This window comes from Talpa europaea (genome assembly GCF_964194135.1).
Source record: "Talpa europaea genome assembly, chromosome: 3".
In the NCBI taxonomy this organism is placed as follows: domain Eukaryota; kingdom Metazoa; phylum Chordata; class Mammalia; order Eulipotyphla; family Talpidae; genus Talpa; species Talpa europaea.
The window spans coordinates 88,086,021-88,110,012 of NC_140069.1; the positions used below are offsets into that span (position 1 = coordinate 88,086,021).

The window sequence follows — 23,992 nt, forward strand, 5'->3', positions numbered from 1 at the left end:
AGCGCTTGATCAACCAAGGTTGAAACTAGCTTGCTGCTCTATCATTTTTATTCTCTTCTTTTGGAATTGTCACAGCTAACACAGTTCAAAGTCAGTTCTCTTATAAAATAAGCCAAAGGAACAGAAGACGTTACATTAAATCTTGCAGTACGAGACAGGAAGAGAACTGTATCTTAGCAGCAGTCAAAGCCTTCCTTATGAATTATTTGATTCCATAAATCCAAATCCATTTTGATGACTCTCCCATTAGAGATGTGTTACTGCAAACTGTCAAAAGAAGCTGTTTTATAGAGTGATTGAACCCTATGATCTGAGGATTTCTGTGAGTATTTGTATCTGCTAAGGCAGATGACCTGATCCTGCTAGTTCCTCTAATTCTTCAGGACCAGTTAACTAATGAGAACTAATGCAGCAGAGAGTGTAAAGAAGGGGAGGGAAATGTTGATGTTAGCTTGAAACAGGACTGCTCCAACATTTTAACTTGATTTCATTGTTCCACACATTCTCGGTCATCTCTAAAAGTCAGAAAATACATTTTAAATCTTTTCCATCTCCATATTTAAGGTTCAGATTTTTAAAAACCTGATATACTTGCCATAGGGAAAGATTGTAAAGTAATGCCCTATAAACCAACTCGAGCTACTAGGTGCTCTTTAGTATGATTATTTAAAAAAAAATTGAATCCTTTTCTAAATTATGGCAAACGATGACCCAATGCAGGGTAAAGAAGATATCATGCTTCTTTAATTGATGAAGTTCACAATGAGAAGTTTACACAGACAATAGAAGTTCAACCCAGCCTTCACATCATACGTGGTCTACTTAACTCATGTATAATATATTCTCTGCCGGTGACCCCACCATAAAAATAGTAAGTAGACATAAGATTTATTCATTTTAATACTGGTCTGGTCAAAATTGAAGAGGAAGAAAACACTGAATTACTTTCATATATAAACCAGAAAAGATATTCCACTATTAAAATAACTATGTTTATAGCATCACCTAAAGAAGGTTTTCAAAGAAAATTTTAAGTCTGTATATAATTAACAATTTTCTGAACTGATACATTCACATATGACTTAACATTTTCAAATATATTCTTTCATTCTTGACTATATTTTATCATGCCCATAGATGAGAACTCCTAGTCTTTGAGTCAAACCACAGCAAACAAAGATCCAGTTACTATTACAGCCAACACTATGAAGTCTCCCCACTCCCTTCTACAAAAACATACTCATCCTACTTCCTCCCCCAGCTCATTCTCTGCTTTTCATGCCTCAAAATATCTTGCAGTCCCTGGATTCACATGTTATTTAATTTCTGAAAATTATTCTTCCTTTGTCTAGAATTCTGACTCTAACCTTTGTCAACTTTGTAAATGGTTTATTTGTTAAACTTGTATTTTACAAAATCTCTCCTTCCCTATCTACTTCCACAAGATAATCATGTGTGGTTTGGTTTTTGCAATAAGTTAACTGGGTTAGAATTACTTATTTAAATAGGGATGAGTCCAAGTGCTATTTACATTTGCCCCCCAACATCTAACAGAGTTTGTCATAAAATCAGCACTAAGACCCTGAAAACTGCACTTAACTTAAACCTATTCAACACAAACTGATAAAACAAGGCAACTAATTCTGTGACTAGAGTCCCATGAAGCAGCAGTGTAGTTGCTCTGAATGAACTACTTCAGGAAAATATCTATATCTACATCTGTATCTGTATCTATATCTATATCTATATCTATCTATATCTATATAGCTAATCCATATTATGTCATCTGTTACCAGAACTGTCTGAATATCATAATCAAAGCAAACTATAAGTAATATTTTGTACAAATGGTGTTCCTATATATGATGGCACGCACATACTTCTTAGAAATCTGGGCGGGCACCACAGTTGGAAGACATTGTTCAAAGCCCAGAGTGGGAAACACAGAAAGATAGTTAGACATTAAAGGATTTTAAAATAAAAGCTGTAAGCTATTGGGAGTAACATAAAGACTTACATGATATCTTTTAGAAGAGCAGGTTCTTGATGAACATAAAGAAATAAAATTTTCTAAAACAAAATTATAAATTTTGTAAAATATTTTAGTAAAAAGTATAATTGCACATATTTTAAAAAAACACTACTATAACTATCACATATAAAATATGTTTGAGGCACAATTTCCACAATACCTAAAATATGAAACCCAAATGATTGTGCTGTTTCCAAGTATACATATATGTATTTATGCCTCTAGGAATCTATGCATGTATATGAGTTAAGTATGCTAACTTCACTAATTATTATTATAAATCTATTAAGTTTATGATGCTACATAATTTTTGAGATTTCACAGATAAATGGGTCATAATGGACATGAAACAACTAAGTGTTCCAAGTTGAGAAACAGTTAACCTTCTTTTAGAAGATTTTGAACCAAGATATATTAATATTACAAGTAGGATATTTATTAATATGACACAATTATATACATGTAAAGAGCAAATATGATATGGCCACCTATATCAATATCTATATATGCACCTATACATAGACACACAGAATTATACAACTTATGTATAAAACTATGCATCTATTTATATTAACCTATTAGGTATACATTGAACTGGAGAGGTGTACAGGTGTACAGGAGTGGAAATGCCAGGTTGTATGGCAGCTCCATTTTTGATAGACTGAGGAACCTCCAGACAGCTTTCCATAGTGGTTGGACCAGTTTGCACTCCCACCAGCAATGCAGGAGAGTTCTTTTTTCACCATATTCTCGCCAACATTTGTTGTTGCTTGTTTTTTGATATTTGCTATTCTTACTGATGTAAGGTGGTATCTCAATGTGGTTTTAATCTGCATTTCCCTGATGATAAGGGATGTTGAACATCTTTTCATATGCCTGTTGGCTGTTTGCATTTCCTCTTTGGAGAAATGACTTTTAAATTCTTCTGCCCATTTCTTGACGATTGTTTATTTTGATTTTGTTGAGTTGTGTGTGTTCTTTGTATATCCTTGTGATCAGTCCCTTATCAGTTGACTGGAGTGCAAAGATTTTTTCCCAGTCAGTGGAGTGTCTCTCTGTTTTGGTTAAAGTCTCTTTTGCTATGCAGAAGTTTTTCAGTTTGATGTAATCCCAGGTGTTTATCTTTTCCTTGACTTTCTTTCTTTTGGTTGATGAGTCTTTAAAGATGTTATTGTGATATATGTCTTGTAGTGATTTACCTCAATTTTCTTCTAAATAAACACTGATTCAAAAGAACACCTGTACACCTATGTTGACTGCAGCACTATTTACAATAAGTAAAACCTGGAAACAACCCAAACACCCAAAAATAGATGACTGGATAGAGAAGATGTGGCACATGTACACAATGGAATATTATTCAGCAATCAAAAAGATAAACTCATGCCATTCACAGCAACGTGGATGGAACTAGAAGGAATTATGCTCAGTGAAATAAGCAGTAGGAAAAAGAAAAATATTGGATGGTTTCACTTATAACAGGAATATAGGGGAACCAAATAAGACATCAAAGTGAAAAAATAATAACAGTACAAAACACAACAAAGCAAAAATGGACAATTAAACCAGAGACATCCTGCAGGGGAGACAGAGGGAGAGGGATCAGAGGGAGGAAGAAAGGAGCACAGGGGACTGAGGTGATGGTGCAAGGATGCATTGGGGAAGGAAACTCTATGGGGACTATACTTCAGGGGGTGGGAGGAAGCAAATAATGTTTAAAAATGAATAACAATGTAAAAAATTAAAAAAAGTTAATATTAAAAAAAGAAATGAAGAGAGAGAAGAGTGAAGAAGAGGTAAGAAGGGGGGGAAAGGGAGAGAGAGAGAGGGAGAGAGAGAATATATATGAATATGCAGTATTTTAGGAGCGGAAGCTTCAACATTAACTAACACTTCATACACCTTTACACTCACAGCATCACAGACCAGGAAAGTCTTGCCGAGAATATTCTTAGGTGTTTCCACACAAAGGAATTTTGGAACGTACAGTTCCACTTAAAGAGTCACACCTTCAGCATTTCCTGCATGGCAAAGATATGCACAACCACAAGTAAAAATAAAATACTAAAGCAGAATGTTTCTGTTTTAAAACTACACTTTGAACATCTCTGAAAACAGAAAAACTGTGGGATTTGCAACTCTGCTGCTGGCTCTGAGAGCAGGGAGGAAGCAGAGAAATGTCAGCTGTAGAGAAGCTTGAGAGGCATAAAAGATCCATGCAGGAAGAGGAATCAGAATGAAGAAGACAAGGATACAGACAGATTCAGGGAAAAAAACTCTATCATGCCTAGATCACACCAAGTAAGAGATAACATTTACTGAGCACTAATAGGTGCCAGGCACTGTCTAAATGCTCTACATGTCTACTTCAAGTTATCTTTAATAGTCTGGAGGAGTAGTACTAATACCTTACCAAAGCTGTGGCTGATGAACAAGAGACAAGGAAATTAGAAATCATACTCTTAATAAATAACAAAATTAGTCAATATTTGTGTCTGCCTCAAAGGCCTGTTCTTGAACATTTCATTTTATTGATTGCACACACATGCAGATGCATACAAAGACATATTTATTTGACTGCTTTGTTATCAATGCTTCTTTCATTTCAAGCCATGGGTTCAAATTTTTTGCAACCAATCTCTTCACGGCCAAGGAAGTTCCTCAATAAATGAACCCATTTGACATTTATAGTTCCATTCTCCAATTTTGATAGAGGAAACAAAAATAATCTTTAAATAGTGCAGAACAAAGAGACCCTGAGTCCTGATGTCACTCTTTAGCAGGCACAATATAGGACATACTTAAACATACATGGATCCACAAAACTCAGAATGCCCAGTAAATGCTAGTTATAATCCAAAGGATAACTTTTATCCAGACTGTACAGTACAATTACAGTGCCCTGTATTGGCCAAATACCACTGTTCTAACTACATAATTAACACCTATGACTGGTATATCTGTTTGGGGAAATGAATTCCCAACAAACTCTCCTGTACTTCTAAGTTAGCTACATAAAGAGTGTGCTGTAGCTCTACCCTTATGCACACACACCATCTACTACTAAAGTATTTAGTCTACTACCCTCTTTGGGGTGCTCAACATTTAGTGTCCATGGGAAGATCTAGAGGAGCCACCTGACTAGAAGGCTGCCTCAGTAACTTGGGTTCAAGACAATGGGCCTCCACTGGTTTTCATATGTTCAGGAGGATATTGTACTTCTGCTTTTGAAATATTACAAGATTATATGCTCAATTTAACCATTAACACATCAAACCATTTTCTTCCATTTCAACATAATTAAGATATTTATCACTCACAACTCTCCCCAAGTGTTCCTCAAGGTTAAACAAACTAGACCATGTATCAACCCAATTCCATTCATTCTTTACTTAATTTCTTTTTTTTTTTTAAGATTTATTTATTTATTTATACAAGCACTGGGTACAGTCAGAAGTGCGGAAGGGTGAGAGAATTCACCAAAGCCAGTGTGGAGAGCAGAAAAGGCAGACTGACAAAGCACATGCTGAGGGGAGCAGCGGGTGGCAGGAGAGGTCTGCACGCCATGTGGGACCTTCGCCAGTGGCCTGGGATCAAACCATCGCTGCAGAGGCTACAGGCAACTTCACAACCCAGCGCTCAACCGCTGCGCCACCGGGGAGGCCCTCTTTACTTAATTTCCATGTGTAGTTTTTCATAATAACATAATTATCTTTAGCATTGGTCATTTCATCTGGGTGGCAATAAGTATGTGCAATATAGGGTAGACTAAGACTATAAACTCTGTCACCTAAGAATTCTACCTGCTGTCATTATGCTTATTAATAAAATAAAAAGAATACAGACCCTTCACCAAGAAAGACATCTAGATGACAAGTAAGCAGATGAAAAGATGACACTTCACATCATATGTCATTAGGTAACAAAAAATGAGATACCAATATACACCTATCCGTATGGCCTAAATTCAAAACACTGACAACAAATGCTGGGAAGGATGTAGAACAAGTGGAACAGTCATTAATGGTAAGAGTGCAAACTGGTACCACCATGATTAAATTGTTTGGCAGTTTCTTAGAAAACATACTCTTTCTATATGAACCGACAATAGAGATCCTTGGTATTTACCTGAAGGAGTTGAAAACATACATCTACACAAAACCCTGCACAGAAGTGTTATGAAAACTGTTATAGTAATTTTTATTCATTATTTCTCAAACTTAGAAGCAACAAGTTGTCCCTCAATAGGTAAACTGATAAATTGCTGTATACCTATAAGATGGAATATTATTTAGTGATTAAAGAGAAATGTGCTACCAAGCCATAAAATGACAGGGAGGAGGACAGGATTTGGGTTGCAGTGAGATTACCCTGTACAATTCTGTATCAGTGGATATGTCATTGTATATTTTCCCCAAACCATGAAATGTACATTAGAGTAAACCCTACTCTAAACTATGGAGTTTAACAATGTGTCAATACTGGCTCATCAATCTTAACAAATGTACCCAATTAATAAGGAGATATGGGAGTGGGTAGAGTATGAGAAGACATATGGACCTTTGTACTTCCTGATTAATTTTCTATAAACCTAAAACTTCTCAGAAATAAAGCTAATTAAAAATAATTTCAAAAGAATGCAGATGTTTTATCTGTTTTCTCTCTTTATTTAATATCTCATTTCTTCCCAAGTTTTAGCTTAAGCATAGCTTTTGGATTTGCTGTCATGCATGAATTACAGTGAACTCTCTGATATCTCTTAGAGCAAAGAACTCCCCACAAAATTACCGCATTATGTCGGTCATTTGAAAATTATTGCTCAGATAAAAGATCATTTGTACTATTTCCCCATATTACCTTGTTTCACTTTTCCCAAAACATAACACTGATGCAATATGAAGCCAATAAAAATACCACAAAGATTACAATTTCACAAAATAAATTATGCAAAATATTAATTAACAATAGTTCTCCTGGGAAAAGAAAAGGTCAAACTTTTATTTCGTTCCATTATAACAGATACATCACTTTTTAACTTTATTGCTTACTGTCAATTTCCCCCCACTTTTTCCTATTATATTGTTAAATGTTACATCAATTCCTCTAAATATTCCTTTTATTATTGCTTGGGTCCCTGGAGATTAAATTCAAGTTCCTTTACCTTTTATCACCTTAAATTCATTCTAAAGTCTCAAGTGTAATGTTGTATGAAGAAAATTAGAAAAATCCTCTACCACAGGACTCACTGGTACATCTGCTCCACACTCTATGATGTTCTTGTTATAGAAGATATATTTTCCCAGACACGACTTCCCTAATCTCTTTCATCAATGAACACTCCAATTGTATCTTTATATTAATTCCGAGGGAGCCTGTTATGTGTTAAGAAGACTAAGTCTTCCACTCTGCTTTCCTAAGGTGATCCTGTTGTCCAGTGTCACCATTTGCATTCACTTACATCAGAAGCTGAAATACTTCAAGTCCCCCTAAAGTGAACCACAAGCACAATCACACTTTCCTTTCCAACATCCTAATCAGAATGTTAATATCTCTTCCCAACACCATTAAGCCTGATCTCTATATTGACTACTAGGTAGAATAATTCTGAGCATGTGGTACACTAGGCATCTTAATGTCAGTCCTGATTGGGGGTCTTTCATTATTTTACAAACTAGGTAGCTACCTATAATTTAAGTAAGGAGTAATCTTACTTAAAGGTTATCACAGTTCTATTGAGATACCAACGTTTCACAAAGTTAGCTAAGCATTTGACTTTTTGATTCAAAGAGTAAGATTTTAGTGAATTTTGAGCCAAACCATGGTATATACACTAAGAAAGTTGGGTAGGAGAACAGGACATAAACTATAGTTTTTTTAAATAATCTCCTAAGAAGTAAAACAACAATGACAAAACAAACAAACAAACAGAAAAAAAAAATGCACAATCTCCTAAGAAGTGAAACAACAACAATGACAAAACAAACGAACGGGAAAAAACCATACACAAAACACAAACAATTCTACTGGGAACACATTTTCATTTGGAAGACAGGTGACAATGTCATATAATAATGTGAAATTTCAAGCTCAAAAAATCCTGAGCCACAACACAAAATGAAAGAAAAAATTCTCTTTATATATTTAACCCTGAATTTGATGCCCTAAATATTTTATGGCCCTTTTCAAGATTACTTTTATTTGTTTTTCATAGTGTTCTTTAGTTATAAAAGATAGAAACATGTTTTGGATCAGTAGAAATCCTGCAAGTTTTATCATTTTTAGGGAAGGAAAATAAAGAATGTGGAGAAGATGAACATTTTTTGAATGCCTACTATATTTATAGAACTATGCTAGATGTTGTCTATTTACTACCCTTTGGAAAACTAGAAATTCCCTCTCACTTCAGAATGTCAATCACCATTTTGAGATGAGAAAATAAGACAGAATTTAAGTCACTTGACCAGTGAAGGAGAGGCAAGGCATAACCAGTGGTTTGTCGGATGCCATAGTCCAAGTTCTCCCTTTGTAGAAAGCTGCTTCCATTATAATTTGATATTGTATCTAGCACTCTAACTGTATCAAGTTGTAATTACTAGTGTATTTACCAAAAAAAGAAAGGCACTTTGGAGAAAGCTAATACACATTACAGGATTTGCTCCAGGTCATAAAATTAAGTAGTCTTTGTATTATATAACAGAATAATAGAAATAATAAAAACTGCTATTTACTGAACTAATAAATATACAGCACTTTTCTAGTATATTACATATGCTACCATACTTAATCCTGAGAAAATCCCCCATATGATACATATTATTTATTCAAATTGGAGATGAAAAAGATTCAGTGCAATGCAATGAAATAAATTTATAAGTAATGTTAATAAAATATGTTGATCCATGTTACTCTGGATTAATTGACATTGATGCTCACAATTTGTCCACTTAGCCATTGCTCTTCTCCATTTTAATAGCAAACTGTGTTACATACCACATAGGGGAAAACTGTAAGCACAATTCAAGTATAAACCACTTTTATAAAGTTAATACTACCCTCATGCTAATCCTACCTGAAGTGATATACTCTCTCATTTGTTATTTAATGAATAGGATTGGGATTGCTGTTTATCCATACAGATTATATAGCAATCTATATTAGTACGTACACATGAAAGACAAATAGAATAATACTTGTTTTGATTTTATTTTATTTTATTTTATTTTTAATAGAGGCATGTTTTATTTATTTATTTGTTTGTTTTTGTTTATACAAGCACTGGGTACAGTCAGAAGCGCGGGAGGGTGAGAGAATTCACCAGAGCCAGAGCGGGGAGCAGAGCAGGCAGAAGGACCAAAGTACACTGCTGAGGGGAGCAGCGGGCGGCAGGAGAGGTCTGCGCGCCATGTGGGACCCTCCTCAGGTGGCCGGGGAGCAGCCGGGGATCGAACCGGCGCCGCAGAGGCCGCAGGCAGCTTCGCAACCCAACGCTCAACCGCTGAGCCACCAGGGAGGCCCTGTTTTGATTTTAAAAACAATTTATTTTAAACTAAGTATATCAAGTCAGAAGGAAAAAAATAACCAATGATTTTGCTCATATGTGCAATATAAAGAAAAAAAAAGGAAAAGACAAATCTAAACTAAAACAAACTCTATAAATCTTGTTATAGAACGGAGACTAACAGGGGATGTTTGGGAATTAGGGAGTAGAGTAGGGGAGGATTGTGGGTACTTTGGTCTTGGATGTGATGTGGTAACATCTGAGGAAGTGTGAACCTATACTTATAAATCAACAATTACATCAATAAATATAGCACAATTAAAATTTTAAAAATAAATACAAGTTATTTGAGAATCAACAGATTGGTTGACATGCAATTAATTGTGGAAAGGTCACAGTGATTGCCATTAGCAATACTGTCTTATATAGAATACATGTTTAACAGTAATTAATATCCAAAGCAATTTCCATGAGAGAGCATTCACACCTGTAAATATGCACATCACCTGAATTCTAAATGCTATTAGTATGCATGTTTTCTGGATTTTAATGTAATTTCATTATAAAAACAAATTGCAATTATTTCATTAAGACCTTCTTGAAAAAAGCAATATACTGATTCAATGCTATTCCAATCAAAATTTCAATGTCATTCTTCAAAGAAATAGAACAATTATTGATGAAATTCATATGGAATCACCAAAAACCCCGAATAGCAAAAGCTCTACTGAAAAAAAGAGAAGGAAATGGAGGCATCACACTCCCAGACTTCAAACTATACTACAAAGCCATAATCATCAAAACTGCATGGTATTGGAACAAGAACATATATACAGACCAATGGAATCGAATAGAAAATCCAGAAATAAACCCACAGATTTATGGTCAGCTAATCTTTGACAAAGGAGCAAAGACTATGCATTGGAGCAAAGAAAGTTTGTTCAATAAATGGTGCTGGGAAAACTGGGTCGCTACATGCAAAAGAATGAAGCTTGACCACTACCTCACACCATACACAAAAATCAACTCAAAATGGATTAAAGAACTAGACATAAGACCTGAAACCATAAAATATATAGAAGGAAATATAGGTGAAACACTACGTTATTTGCATATCAAGGACATCTTTACAGACACATCACCCAAAGCAGTGATAGTGAAGGCAAAGATAAACAGCTGGGACTACATCAAATTAAAGAGCTTCTGCACAGCAAAAGAGACAATAACAAAAACAAAGAGAAACCCCACCAACTGGGAGAACATTTTTGCACCCAACACTAATGATAAAGGACTGATCACAAAAATCTGCAAAGAGCTGATGAGACTCAACAACAACAAAGAAAATAACCCAGTCAAAAAATGGGCAGAAGAGCTAAAGAGAAACTTCTCTGAAGAGGAAATGCAAATGGCCAACAGACATATGAAAAAATGTTCAACATCACTTGTAATCAGGGAAATGCAAATCAAAACTACCATGAGATACCATCTTACACCAGTGAGAATGGCACATATTAAAAAAACTAGCAACAACAAATGCTGGCGAGGTTGTGGAGAAAAAGGAACTCTCCTGCACTGTTGGTGGGAATGCAAACTGGTCCAACCACTATGGAGAGCTGTGTGGAAATTTCTGGACCTACTAAACATAGAGCTTCCATATGATCCAGCAATTCCACTCCTAGGTATTTACCCAAAGGACACAGAAACATCAATTCCAAAGAACACCTGCACCCCTATGTTTATAGCAGCACTATTTAAAATAGCTAAGCTTTGGGAACAGCCCAAATGCCCAAAAATAGATGACTGGATCAAGAAGATGTGGTACATACATACCATGGAATATTACTCAGCATTCAAAAAAGATAAACACATTCAATTTGCAGCAACATGGATGGCACTGGAAGGGATCATGCTCAGCGAAATAAGCCAAAAAGAAAAAGAAAAATACCGGATGGTCTCACTCATAGCAGGAATCTAGAAAACTTAAATAAAGGATCAGGAAAATGAATAACTATAAGAAAGTGAAAATCAAAATCAACAAAAAACTATGAACCAGAGACACTTATTGGGGGGTGGGGGCTGGGAGGGGAGGGAGTGGGGTCAGAATGGGGCATGTGCAGTTGTATGGGGGAATATAAAAATAAAATTTATTATTAAAAAAAAAAAGACCTTCTTGAAAATGTACTTCTCTATGACAAAGTTTGGATGAATTCAATATTTTCTATCTGTCCCATACTAAGTCTATCACATTTTGTGCAATGTATTGATACTCTCAATTTGAAGCTGCCAGGTAAATATAAATAATTATAATTAATATTGAAACAATCCCATGTGCTAAAATATTAAGAAGTATAAAGGTAACACTTAGGGATAGTATTCATCTTTCAATAATAAAATGTAAGTACTGAATTTTGTGTGTATGAAATACTTTCAATTATAAAAATATAAGCTACCTTTCAAATCACCGGGAAACAAAACTATTGAAAAATTTAACTTTTACATTCTAATACATATTTTTATATCTTATATTCTGAAGTCTTCTCTTTTAAAAAACAACACTAACAGTTTAGTAGAGAGAGTGACATACCACATTGCTATTTGTCTTTTATAGCTACTGTATCTTTTAAAATAAGTTTATTTTTTTAATGATTTATTTCTTTATTTATACAAGCACTGGGTACAGTCAGAAGCACGGGAGGGTGAGAGAATTTACCAGAGCCAGAGTGGAGAACAGAACAGGGAGACTGACAAAGTACACTGTAGAGGGGCGCAGCGGGTGGCAGGAGAGGTCTGCGCGCCATGTGGGACCCTCACCCAGTGGCTGGGAATCGAACTGGCATTGCAGAGGTTGTGGGCAGCTTCGCAACCCAGAGCTCAAACGCTGTGCTACCGGGGAGACCCCTCAAATAAGTTTAAATTTCTACCATTACTGAAATGCTGTTTCCAAAAACACTGTTAAATATCTTATTGATATCTCATTATTAAGGGCTATTCTGAAATAGCCCATAATCTTTTCCCCAAACTTTCTGAAAGATTTTATTTTTTTTAATTTTTTAAAGATTTATTTATTTTTATTGAAGAACTGGGGTATAGGTCAGAGGCGCAGGAGGGTGAGATGATTCACCAGAGACAGAGCAGGGAGCAGAACAGGCAGACAGACTGAAATACAATGCTGAGGGGAGCAGAGGGTGAGACAGGAAAGGTCTGCCGTGCTATGTGGGTATCTCCCTGGCCAGCAGGGAATTGAACCCGTGCTGCAGAGGCTGAGGACAGCTTCACAGCACTGTGCTCAACCTGCTGTGCCACTGGGGAGGCCCTTTGAAAGATCTTTTTTTTTTCTTTTTTTTAATTTTCCATTTATAATTTTTTACATTTTTTTAGACAATATTTGCTTCCCCCCACCCCCTCAGATTGAGTCCCCATAGCATCTCCTTCCCCAAGGCACCCATGCACCATCATCTTTTTTTTTTTTTTTTTTTTGCCACCATCCCCTTCATAAAATATCTTCTATTTAGCAGCTGTGGTAATTTTCCTTGGACCTGTTCTTAACACAGTTTCTCATTTTCTTTCTTAGTTTCTCTCCCATTGTGACCCTTTATATCTCAATATTCCCTGTCAAGCATTTTGGCTCCTCTTTCCAATATATTATTTTTTTCCTTTGTTTCTACTAATCCCATGACTAAAAATATACTTTTTTTGAGTTCAAATTTTACAATTTGAGTCTAGCTCTTTCTCCAAATCTATCCAAATTTCATTCATTTTCCTATTAGACCTATTCATCAGAATGAATTGTTGCTCTCTCAAGTTCAATACAGCTTAATTGAGATAACTTGCTTCTTCCTCAACTTCATGAAACCTACTCTTTCTTCTTTCACAATTTCTATCTCAAGCAACAGGGTGCAGACAAGATGGAAACCTCTTTGACATTAGTTCCTTCTCTACTTGGCAGACGCTATTTCATGCACCTTAAATCTGACCAAACATTTCTGCAATGTGATTCCCAGTTCTGTTCAACTCACTCTTTACTATAACATCTATAATCCTAGTTTTGCTCCTCCTTACCCCTCAGTTCCTTCCCACACCAGCTTTATAGACTATAAACTTGTATTTCCCCATTCTAAACAATGTGTCAGTCCACTGCTCAAAGTTTTCAATGGCGTCCAACTGCTTGTAAGTTAAACTTCAACATCTTTACCAAAGTTTGAAAATTTTCTTACACTCTTGTCTCAACTTACTTCACTGACATTAAATTCACTCATTCTCACCAAACATCCTGGATTTGCACTGCACTACTTCCAAAGCCTAGGATTGTAGTCATGCCTTTTCATTTTTATTTTTTCCCTTCCATCTCCTGGAAATGAACTTTTTTTTTAAGACTTTTTTTTTTTTTTTTTTTAAATAGAGGCATGCTTTACTTATTTGTTTGCTGGTTTGTTTGTTTGTTTTGTGTTTTGTTTACACATGCACTGGGTACAGTCAGAAGCGCGGGAGGGTGAGAGAATTCACCAGAGCCAGAGCGGGGAGCAGAGCAGGCAGAAGGACCGAAGTACACTGCTGAGGGGAGCAGCGGGCGGCAGGAGAGGTCTGCACGCCATGTGGGACCCTCCTCTGGTGGCCGGGGAGCAGCCGGGGATCGAACCGGCGCCGCAGAGGCCGCGCGCAGTTTCGCAACCCAGCGCTCAACCGCTGCGCCACCGGGGAGGCCCAAGACTTTTTTTTTATGCATACAAGAACTGGAGTAAGGCCAGAGGTGTGTGGGGGTAGGGGAAGTTAGAGGATTCACTGGAGATAGAGTGGGGAGCAGAACATGTGGATTAAATGAAATACAATGCTGAAGGGAGCAGCAGGCAAGACTGGAAAGGTCTTCTGCACCATGTGGGTCACCTTCCTGGCCGGAAGATGAAACTCACGCTGCAGTGGCTGCCTGCATCGTCATAGTGCAGAGACTTACTCCCTTGTGCTACCAGGGAGACCCTTGAAATTAACTTCTATGCGCATGTGCTAAATACAGCTGCAGCTCATCTTTAAGATCAACTATTAACTCTTTCACTTTCCACCCACTCCCCTTTATAAGCTATGAAAGCTGTTGGTACAGTCTTTTGTTCATGAGCATGGTATACCATGTTACAATTGTACATTTACATATTGTTCATTGTGACATTCTTAAGGAAAGGGATAAAAATATCCTAGTCAATTTCAACTACAGCGACTTCATATAAGTCACAGAGTAAGTTCTTAATAACTCTGTATTATGAATTGACCTTAAAACATTCATTAAATACAAATTATACATTACTTTTTCATGTAACACAAATTATACATTAAATTTTCATATAATATACATCAAATGTATATTATAATATGATATCATACATATCATGTACCATAAATCTTATATATTATTTATATATACACTATATGTACATACACATGTTAACACCATTTATGTGTATACAAGAACAAGCGTCTGTTCATATGTTTATACGCATATGAAGCTCTTTAGGATTCAAAAGGCTCTTAGCTGTCACCTTCTCTAACCAATAACTATTACAAAACAGGAAACAAAACACCAAGTCATTACTTGATATTGCCAATGTTCTATAGCATACCAGTGATATACATGGTGCTAAAGCTTCTGTCTAAGACACTCATCCAGTGTACCTTTCACTACTTCACTTTAATTCACTGATCTAGCTAATAATATGACTCCCTGCATTCTTCTATACCAAGATCAAGCTTATTCCACAGACTAGATATCCTGGATTGTTTCACCTCATTTCCTCTCCCAATTCCCTTCCTGTCTTTATTTATATCATTTGAGAACACTTATCAACCTGTCATTTCTGTTTTCATTTATAGCAGCATCTCACACCTTTAAATATTCCCTAGTTACTCCAATAATATTAACCAATTCCTTCAGCGATATGGTAAAGTCACCTTTTAAAAAGAGAGGACATTATATTGCTCTCCAGTTTAAGTCACTATTCTCCCCACCAAACCAAGGATCATCATCCTCATCACACCAGCTTATACTTGTAACTACATTAAAGCCTACAGATTACTTTCTCATAATTCAATCATTTGATCTGTACAACAAATGGATAGTCAAAAGATCATATATATATATATATATATATATATATATATATATATATGCTGTTGCAAAAACTAGGGGTCAAAAGTTGAGTGAATTGCCAATGTTCCTATAGCTAACAAGAGTTGGAACTGGCAATGGAACCAGGATCTCCACATCCTTGCTCTGAGAGCTTGCCACTATTTTAAACTGTTTATCAGCTTGTGTTCTCACCATGACATTTATGTTGACATATATTGGCACTTCAGAAGCTGCACACTGAATGTTGCCTGGACTCTTCGATCTGAATTACCACTTGGTTCTTGTTACTTTGATAGCACAAAGTTCAGCCAGGCAGGCACTATTTTGTCCAATACTTACCGACCTGAAAAGCCCTTACCAAACATCCAAATGATACCATTGAATGGTAAATTATACCTTGATTAGTCTTTGTTGTTAGATGACTGAGAGATTTTGAAAAGTCAAATCATGGCTTTAGCTAAATTAGATAAGATCATCAATTCTTTGGTTTAAATTAATTTGATTCCATCAGCAATCACTAATCTACTAATCTTTAAAGTGCCAGTGTTAAAGAACTGAAAACAGAAATATCCAAATGAGTTTTCTAAATGTGTATTTGTGCATGTTATTTTATGCAACACTACAGCAAATTATGAACTTCCTATTTAAATACATGTCTTTCCAATCTCATCACTAAGTTATTGGATAGATGTGACTTCCTTTAAAATTCAGGACATCCGTGTAATTGCACAGTAGACTGATGAGTCCCTACAGCAGAGAGCTAACGACAGCGGAAGCCAGGAATGGACCTACTCTACAACTTGTTTGCAAACCCATAACAAATCCCATACTTTCTCTCTTTTCTACCGAATCCTCCTCTTAATGTTTAGTCATTGCCAAGGAAACTCTTAATTTATCCCTAGCTCTAAGAAATAAGACTAATTATTTCCCACTTTATTTTTATAAACATGTGAAGTTTCAGTTCTGCTGAAAAACTCTCAGTGTCCTTCAGAGGAGAAAACAAGTGTCTGGAGAGGGGGCAGTTATTCACTAGGTATTGTTTCCCTGTCTGTCACGGCTCCATCAGGACCTCTAGTCAGCACTTTGCTCAGAGGTACCAAGGGACTAGTTGATGCTTTTGTCGGTTGATTGAAAACAAAAGATTTCTCAAGGCAGGAAAAGTAACTGGGCATTAAAAATCCCACAATTCACTCATTAATAATTGCGCTTTACACAGTCTCCTCTGTGAGCTCACTGGAGTTCCATTTGTTTTGCCTTTAAATGTTAAAACTCCCCTCACTTGGCTTGTTTCCACGTGTCCCACATATCACAAAGCTATACTAAAGAAATTAAACTCTATACCATATCCATCATGGCACTAAACAAACTGTTTGTGTAAAGACAGAAGACCAGAACTAAATTGTTTGCTTCTACTTTGTTATAACTGTATTTAAGAAACTCAATAGAAAGAGAACCAGAGGTTAAAAATACTGCACTTCATTATGAAGTGTAGCACTGGATGTCCCTGTTAACGACAGAGCTGAGAAAGAAATATCATCAGTGACTAATACCTCTTAGTTTTGCTTTTCTTTCCTGATAGCACCGGGCATGACCTAATTTGCTTCCTAGTAATCATACTTTTTTACTTCCAGAACCCAGCACCTCCTGACCATCAGGCAGCACAAGGGTCCCTCCTAAAGCTAGCAGTTTCTTACTGTGGACTCAGATGTGAAGGTGGGGAAAGAGGGAGCTCCGTCCCACTTACCAGTCTTCCACAGATAGAGGGTGGGCGCCTCTACCTCGCCCTGTGCTGCAGCCCCGCAGGCACCCAGGCACGGCAGCAGCAGCAGCAGCGGGGGAAGCAGCAACTGCTGCAAGACGCTTGGGTGCTGGCCCGCGATGCCCTGGCTCCAGGGTGCAGAGCGCCTTGCTCGCAGCCCCATGCTGCCGGGAGCAGCTCCAGGGTCCAGATCCCAAGGAGGTAGGCAGGGAGTTTTTCTTCGCCCTCAGAATGTCTTCCCAAAGAGTACAAAAAGCAACGCTCCCCTCTGCTATTGTTTCCTTCGGATGCAAAGGAGGGAAAGCGAGTCTAATACCCGGGAACAATAGCGGCAGTGGTGGCCTCCACCGCCGCTGGCGGGGATGCTGCTGCCGCTGCCATTCCGAGCTGTGTGGCAGGTCCTAGCAGCGAGGTAGGCAGCCGTCCACAGGGGGCCCCAGCTGACTGAGCAGGTCCTCAAGGTCTGGGAGGCAGTGCAGCCCCTGCCACCAGCTGGAGAGAGGAGGGGGGGCTGCGCCCAAAAGAGCTAGAGGGGGCTGGAGGCAGGGGGAGCAAGAGCACGAGGGCGAAAAAGGAAGAAAGCAAGCAAAGCAGAGAGGGGACACCCCGACCCAGCATACCCGCCCAGAGAACTCCCGTGCACATGGTGTGATGAAATATGTTTGGAAGGATACACCAATAAAAAGAATCATCACCCGACAGGCTTCAGCATGACAAATAACAGGCATTGAAATTCATCTTCACCTAAGGAGTCAAATGCTGGATCCAGTGGTGTGTTGTTTCAGAGTGTGTATTTACACAAAGCATCAGTGCTTATTATTTATTTTTAAAGCTGTGTCTTCTGAATTACTTTGTTGAAAGCAGTATTTATGATCAGATGTAAAAATGACAGTAAAATAGCACAGATGTTTATTTGCTTTCAAATTTCACTTAAACACACAAAAATATTAGCTTAAAGCATTCTACTCTCAAAAATATAGACAATGTTGATCTGTGACATTGTCTTTTAACTGCCTTTAAAACTGAATTAGTATTTAATAGGTATTAAATGTTATCTAATTACATAAAAAAAATTACAAAAACAAGTCTGAAATTATAATTCCGATGTGAAAGAAAGAAAACTGTCATCCGTTTTATTTGCTTCTCCCTGTCAAATATATGTTAGTTGTGAGTTATGAGTAAAATTAAATGGCAAATTAAGTTTCCATTATTTGGATTATTTCCAAATGGATAAATTCTTTGATGAAAAATTCCTGACACGAATTTCTCTTGAATTTCTCCTAACTCTTGATGTAGAAAAATGCCCTCATAATCTAAATAAAGAACCTAGTGGGTTTGGGGTTTTGGTTCTTTGTGTCCTTGCTTTCTTGTACCAGTAGTAATAGAGGAAGGTGTGTAAAGTCAGATAATGCTTTGCCCTTTCTCTCTTTCCCCTAGTTATAACCTTTTATTAATTCATTTCCTGGTAAAGCTAAAACAATATAAAGGCATTTAGCCAATTAAAAACTCACCAAAAAGAAAGCCAAAGAAAACTATTCATATCCGGTCAGCAATATTTTGCCAAGTAAAACAGAATTTGAAAAGCATGAAAAGGACACTATGAATTTACTCCATCAACACAGTCAACCCAAGAGTTTAAAAATGAGGAAACTACTGTTTCTGAAAGAGGAAACCTTCCATAAAGCTCTCCTGGGATGCCTGTCATTTTGCAGATCATTCCAGACACAGCCCTTCTGCATGCATTAGATTAAAAGCAGGTTTGATCAAATAATTCCCAGGTCCTGCCTGTTTAAGTATTCTGACATCAGAGGAAATTAGCAATGTTGAAGGTTGCAAATTCGGTCTTTGTTTACTTTCCACTCTGTTAGGCCTCTAAGAGGGAATTAAAAGCTCAGAGAGTCCTAGCTCTGTGAGTCTGTGATTAGGAGAGATAAGCTAGTGTGGATTACTATTTCTTCACTGGTGAAAAACAGGCAACAATCAAAAGATTATAGGTTGATAAAGAACACAAAGGAAGCCTGATCCTAACTAATGTATGGATCCCTGAAGGAGCACTTGTTTCAACAGTCACACTAAATAAATAAATAAATAAATAAATAAATAAATAAATAAATAAATAAAAGGGCCTGCTATAGTTTCCTTGGCTCTACCCTCCTAGGGAAAACTCAGTGATACTACTCTTAAAGCCATGCATTTTCTTACCCAGTCTGTTTTTATTTCTTAGCTACTGTTAGCACCCTAAACTCTGATATCCTCGAACCCTGGTACAGATAGGGTTTCCAACTGCTAATACTTCATTAATATCAAGTCATTCTAAACATTCTTGAAAGTGCCAAATCATTTCATCAAGTAGACACTAAATATACAATAAAAGACAGAATCTAGGGAGTCTGGTTAGTATAACTGAATGTGCAGAGTAATCACATTGTCCTTTGAAAAACCGTTTGATTGTTATACTTAATAAGCTTAATGTCAAAAGAAAAATTTAAGTTGTGATCTTTTTGTTTATCCCTGGTTGTACAAAATTTTCAACTGGTCAAAGATTCAAACATTATGTAACTTTAAGCACTATACATTATAAAGTAGAAAAGGGGATTGAGTCTTCCAAATTTGCTGTCATTTGAAAGACTGAGCTAGGATGGTTTATAGCTGTGTTGGAAAATACTGAACAATAGGTTTCTTTCTTTTAATTTCAATTTATGCAAGGCATAGTGGTGGCTCGCTCTCTCTCTCTCTCTCTCTCTCTCTCTCTCTCACACACACACACACACACACACATACACACCAGTTAGTATAAAACCATCTCTGGACAAGGTTACAGAAACTAAGTCATATAAACATTTGTCGCCAGCACTGCCACATATCTGTTCTATAACAATGTCATTATTGCACTTGAGGACAAAAATATATGAGTCTCTGAGGAGATAGAAGTAATATATTTATTCAGATACATGTTCCTTTGTGAAAGCTTTAGTGTCCAGTAGGATAAATTCTATCAATAAAACTGATAGATGGTAAGAGATAGCAAGATATAACAATCTTTGTTTTCTAGAATATGATATAAATGATACACAAATGTTTAATGACATGATGTCAAAATTTAGTCACGAGAAGTCTCAAGAATGCAGATTAAATTGACCATCTGTACAGCCTGCCATGAAGTAAATCGTTCATCATTTTTCATGAAGAACTGTTCAAGTATTAATGAGCCAGGGTTATAAAAGTTTTCCAAACCAATGGATGAAAAATGCAAAGCATATTTTTTTAATACTTAGAAATGAGACTATTCTTAACCTATCACCTCTCATGTGGTGTCAATTAATATGTCTTTATTATTTTTCTATCATCTCTAAACTCTAGAAAATGAGGATATTTACACATCTACACATTTTCTCTTTTTAGAACATAAGAATTTAAATGTATTTCATGACCCATAAATAACAAAGATAAAGACTTTTAGTGATTAGTACCAGCATTTAAAAGCAGTCATCAAAAATTCAGTTACTGGACAAAAAGGGAACCACTTTTATCAGATTTTGAAAAAAAAAAGGCAACAATAATCAAAGGAATATATAGTTCTACTTCTTAATAGAGTGCTACACAGGAAAGTATTTAAGAATGTCCATTTTGAAATAAAATCCTTAAATAAATTTATCTACATAAATACATCTTGCCATACATATATAATATAAAATCACCCAAAGGAATTCTGTTTGTATGGCCTCTAGGTGTCATACTTGACCAAGATTTAGGGTAGACAAAATTTTCGGGGACTTCTTCCTACTTCACCTTTTCTGCCATACCTGTTAAAAGTTATAACATATCATTTTTTATCTTTGTTATATGTAGCCACATTTTTCACCTTCTTTCCCAATCCTAAACTTTCCCAATTCTAACATTAATACTCACCTTCCATTTTTTCCTTATTATTTTTTTATTTATAACCACTTCTTTTTGGTTTTGTTGGTTGGTTGATTAATTTGTTTGAAGGTCAATAGGTATGCATAGTGAGGAGAGGGTAGCCGATAAATTTTAAGTAACTTTACAGAAAGAAAATTAATCCCATGGGTTTTCCATATTACTCAAAACTAAACCTATTTGAAAACAAGGATCAGTTGAAATAGTTGGACCCCATCTTTTGAGTATTAGGTGAAAATGTACTATATTTAGGTTCAGGTGACTTCTATGGTTTGGGGAATTGGTCATTCAATTTATTTTTTTTAAAGATTTATTTATTTATACAAGAACTGGGGTGCAGTCAGAGGCATGGGAGGGTGAGAGTATTCACCAGAGACAGAGCAGGGAGCAAAACAGGCAGATGGACCGAAGACAGTGCTGAGGGGAGCAGCGGGCGAGACAGGAGAGGTCTGCCGCCCCATGTGGGACCCTTGCCGGCCAGCGGGGATCGAACTGGTGCTGCAGAGGCTGCGGACAGCTTCTCAGCTCGACGTTCAACCCGCTGCACCACCGGGGAGGTCCTGATCATTCAAATTTAAACCTTACAATCCATCTGAGGGGGTGGAGGGAAGCAAATATTGTTTTAAAAAAATGATATATGTTAAAATAAGAAAAAAGGAAAAAGAAAAAAAAAACAAATAATAAACCTTACAATCCCAGGCAGTATGTGATACACCAATAATCCCTGAGAAAGAGCACCTCAATTGCGAAATAAGCCAGAAAGAAAAAGAAAAATACCAGATGGTCTCACTCATAGCAGGAATTTAGAAAACCTAAGTAAGGGACCTGGAAAAACTAATAATAATGAAGTAAAAATCATTATCAACAAGCAACTATAAACCAGAGACACACTACAGGGGGTGAGACAGGAGTAGTATCAAAACAAGGGGGGTGGGAATTGTTTGGGGACTATAACCAAGATGAAAATGCATACATTGTACAAAAATGAAAAATGATGTAAAAATATATAAAATTTAAAAAATAATTTTTTTTTAAAAATTAAATAAAAAAATGTTTAAAAAGTCCACCAGTGGTGATTTGATATGATTCAGACATTTGAGTTGTACAGAGAAACAACATACATAAGGACAACACAAATGACTAGCTATCACTACTTGTGATAGCCAATCCTACAGATTAATAGTGAAAAGAAAATTAAAACTAAATATGAAGTGAAGGAATCCTTAAAAGAAGACCCTGATCTTCTGCTGTGGCAGAACAAAAAAACTAAAGAAACTGGAAAGTTAATAGATGACAAGTGCCAAAATGACTGAATGATAAACAGAGACAAGTTTGTTAGGCTAAGATCAGGGTCCGACGTGGGGAAACCTAGAATCTGATATGTGGGACAAAGTTGTCCAGGGGATGCCTCAATGTCTCTGGCGCTTAGTCTCCTCCGAACTCTCACAGCCTTCTGACACAGTCCCTTTTAAGGCTGCCCAACTTTCTTCCCTAGTTTGCAAATTAATGACTAGGACTAAGTTTCAGTGTAGCTCCTGCCTAGTACAAACAGGGTCTGATTAGAGAGCAAAGCAACTGCAAAACTTAGCCAGAATATAGTGGGGAGTCAGAAGAGTCTTCATGGGACTAGATTTTGAGTGACCAAGGAGTCAAAAATTAAGACAATTAAGAGACAATTTATTAATTGAGGAAATGCTCCAAATAAATGGAATTTAACTCTGCCCAAAACTGAAAGGGATGGTGAAAACAAATGATTCCTAGAAGCCTGGATAAATTCTGATAGAAATTAAAATGCCTAAATTACCAAGACTGACAAGGAAGGAAAGGATTAAAAACCTTAGTAAGTGGCTATGCCAGAATATATAAATTTTGTGAAGAAAAGGAAGACCCAAGAAAAGGATCTGCTCCTCCAAGGGGACCCAGAGGGAACACCAACCACTAAGCCTATAAATTTACATTCAAGTTTGGCTAATACAACTGTTCTACTATGCAGGGATAGAGAATACTTTATCTTTTGACACAGAATCTCAACATGTGACCTATAAATTGTTGCCACCAAAGCAGAGGGGAATTCTGAGATATTTACATTATATCTCTCTATATACAATTGGGCAAAATGATAATATACAATCACACTCTAATTGCATGGAAATCTGGGAAATTTGTTCTCTGTATTCCTAAAATGAAGAAAATAGAGCAAAGACGATAAATACAAAGCAATTTCTCTTCCACAGAGCCCACAAAAGGCTTGTGATTTTTCCTTGTCTTCTTACCTTCTAACCTTGTTCATGTTTTCAAGACAAATTGTTGGGAACATAGATAGGCAATAGTTGGTTAATAATTACTGAAATGTAAAAATTTGAGTCTATTCTCTAGAGAGCTGGCAGTGAATAGATTGCTATCTATTCTCTAGATAGCAATGGTAGGCTTCTCAGGATTCAATTCTGATCAAATGAAAAAGCAAAGTCACAATGGAGGCAGGTTGGGAATGATTACTTCTTAGGAAAGAAAAAAAAAAACTTGTTTTTGATGAAAGGGGTGAATAGTGATTTTCCATGTTGCATTAACCCTTTAACTCTACATTCAGACAAGTACTTACAACCAATTATCAGACTTAATTCCTGAGGTCCATTCACATTAACTACAAAGTGGTGTCTCTGACTTGTACCATAA

At 36.5% G+C, this 23,992-nt stretch overlaps 1 protein-coding gene across 1 annotated transcript in view; it reads right to left on the bottom strand.

Moving 5' to 3' along the window:
- Positions 1-17,564, bottom strand: part of THSD7A (thrombospondin type 1 domain containing 7A) — a gene marked incomplete at both ends in the record, with an annotated part of 412,533 nt that extends 394,969 nt beyond the window's left edge. The window contains one exon of the mRNA XM_084229821.1: positions 17,387-17,564. Within this exon, the coding sequence (XP_084085947.1) occupies positions 17,387-17,564 (178 nt within the window). The remainder of the gene's footprint in view (positions 1-17,386) is intronic.
- Positions 17,565-23,992: the final 6,428 nt, after the last annotated feature.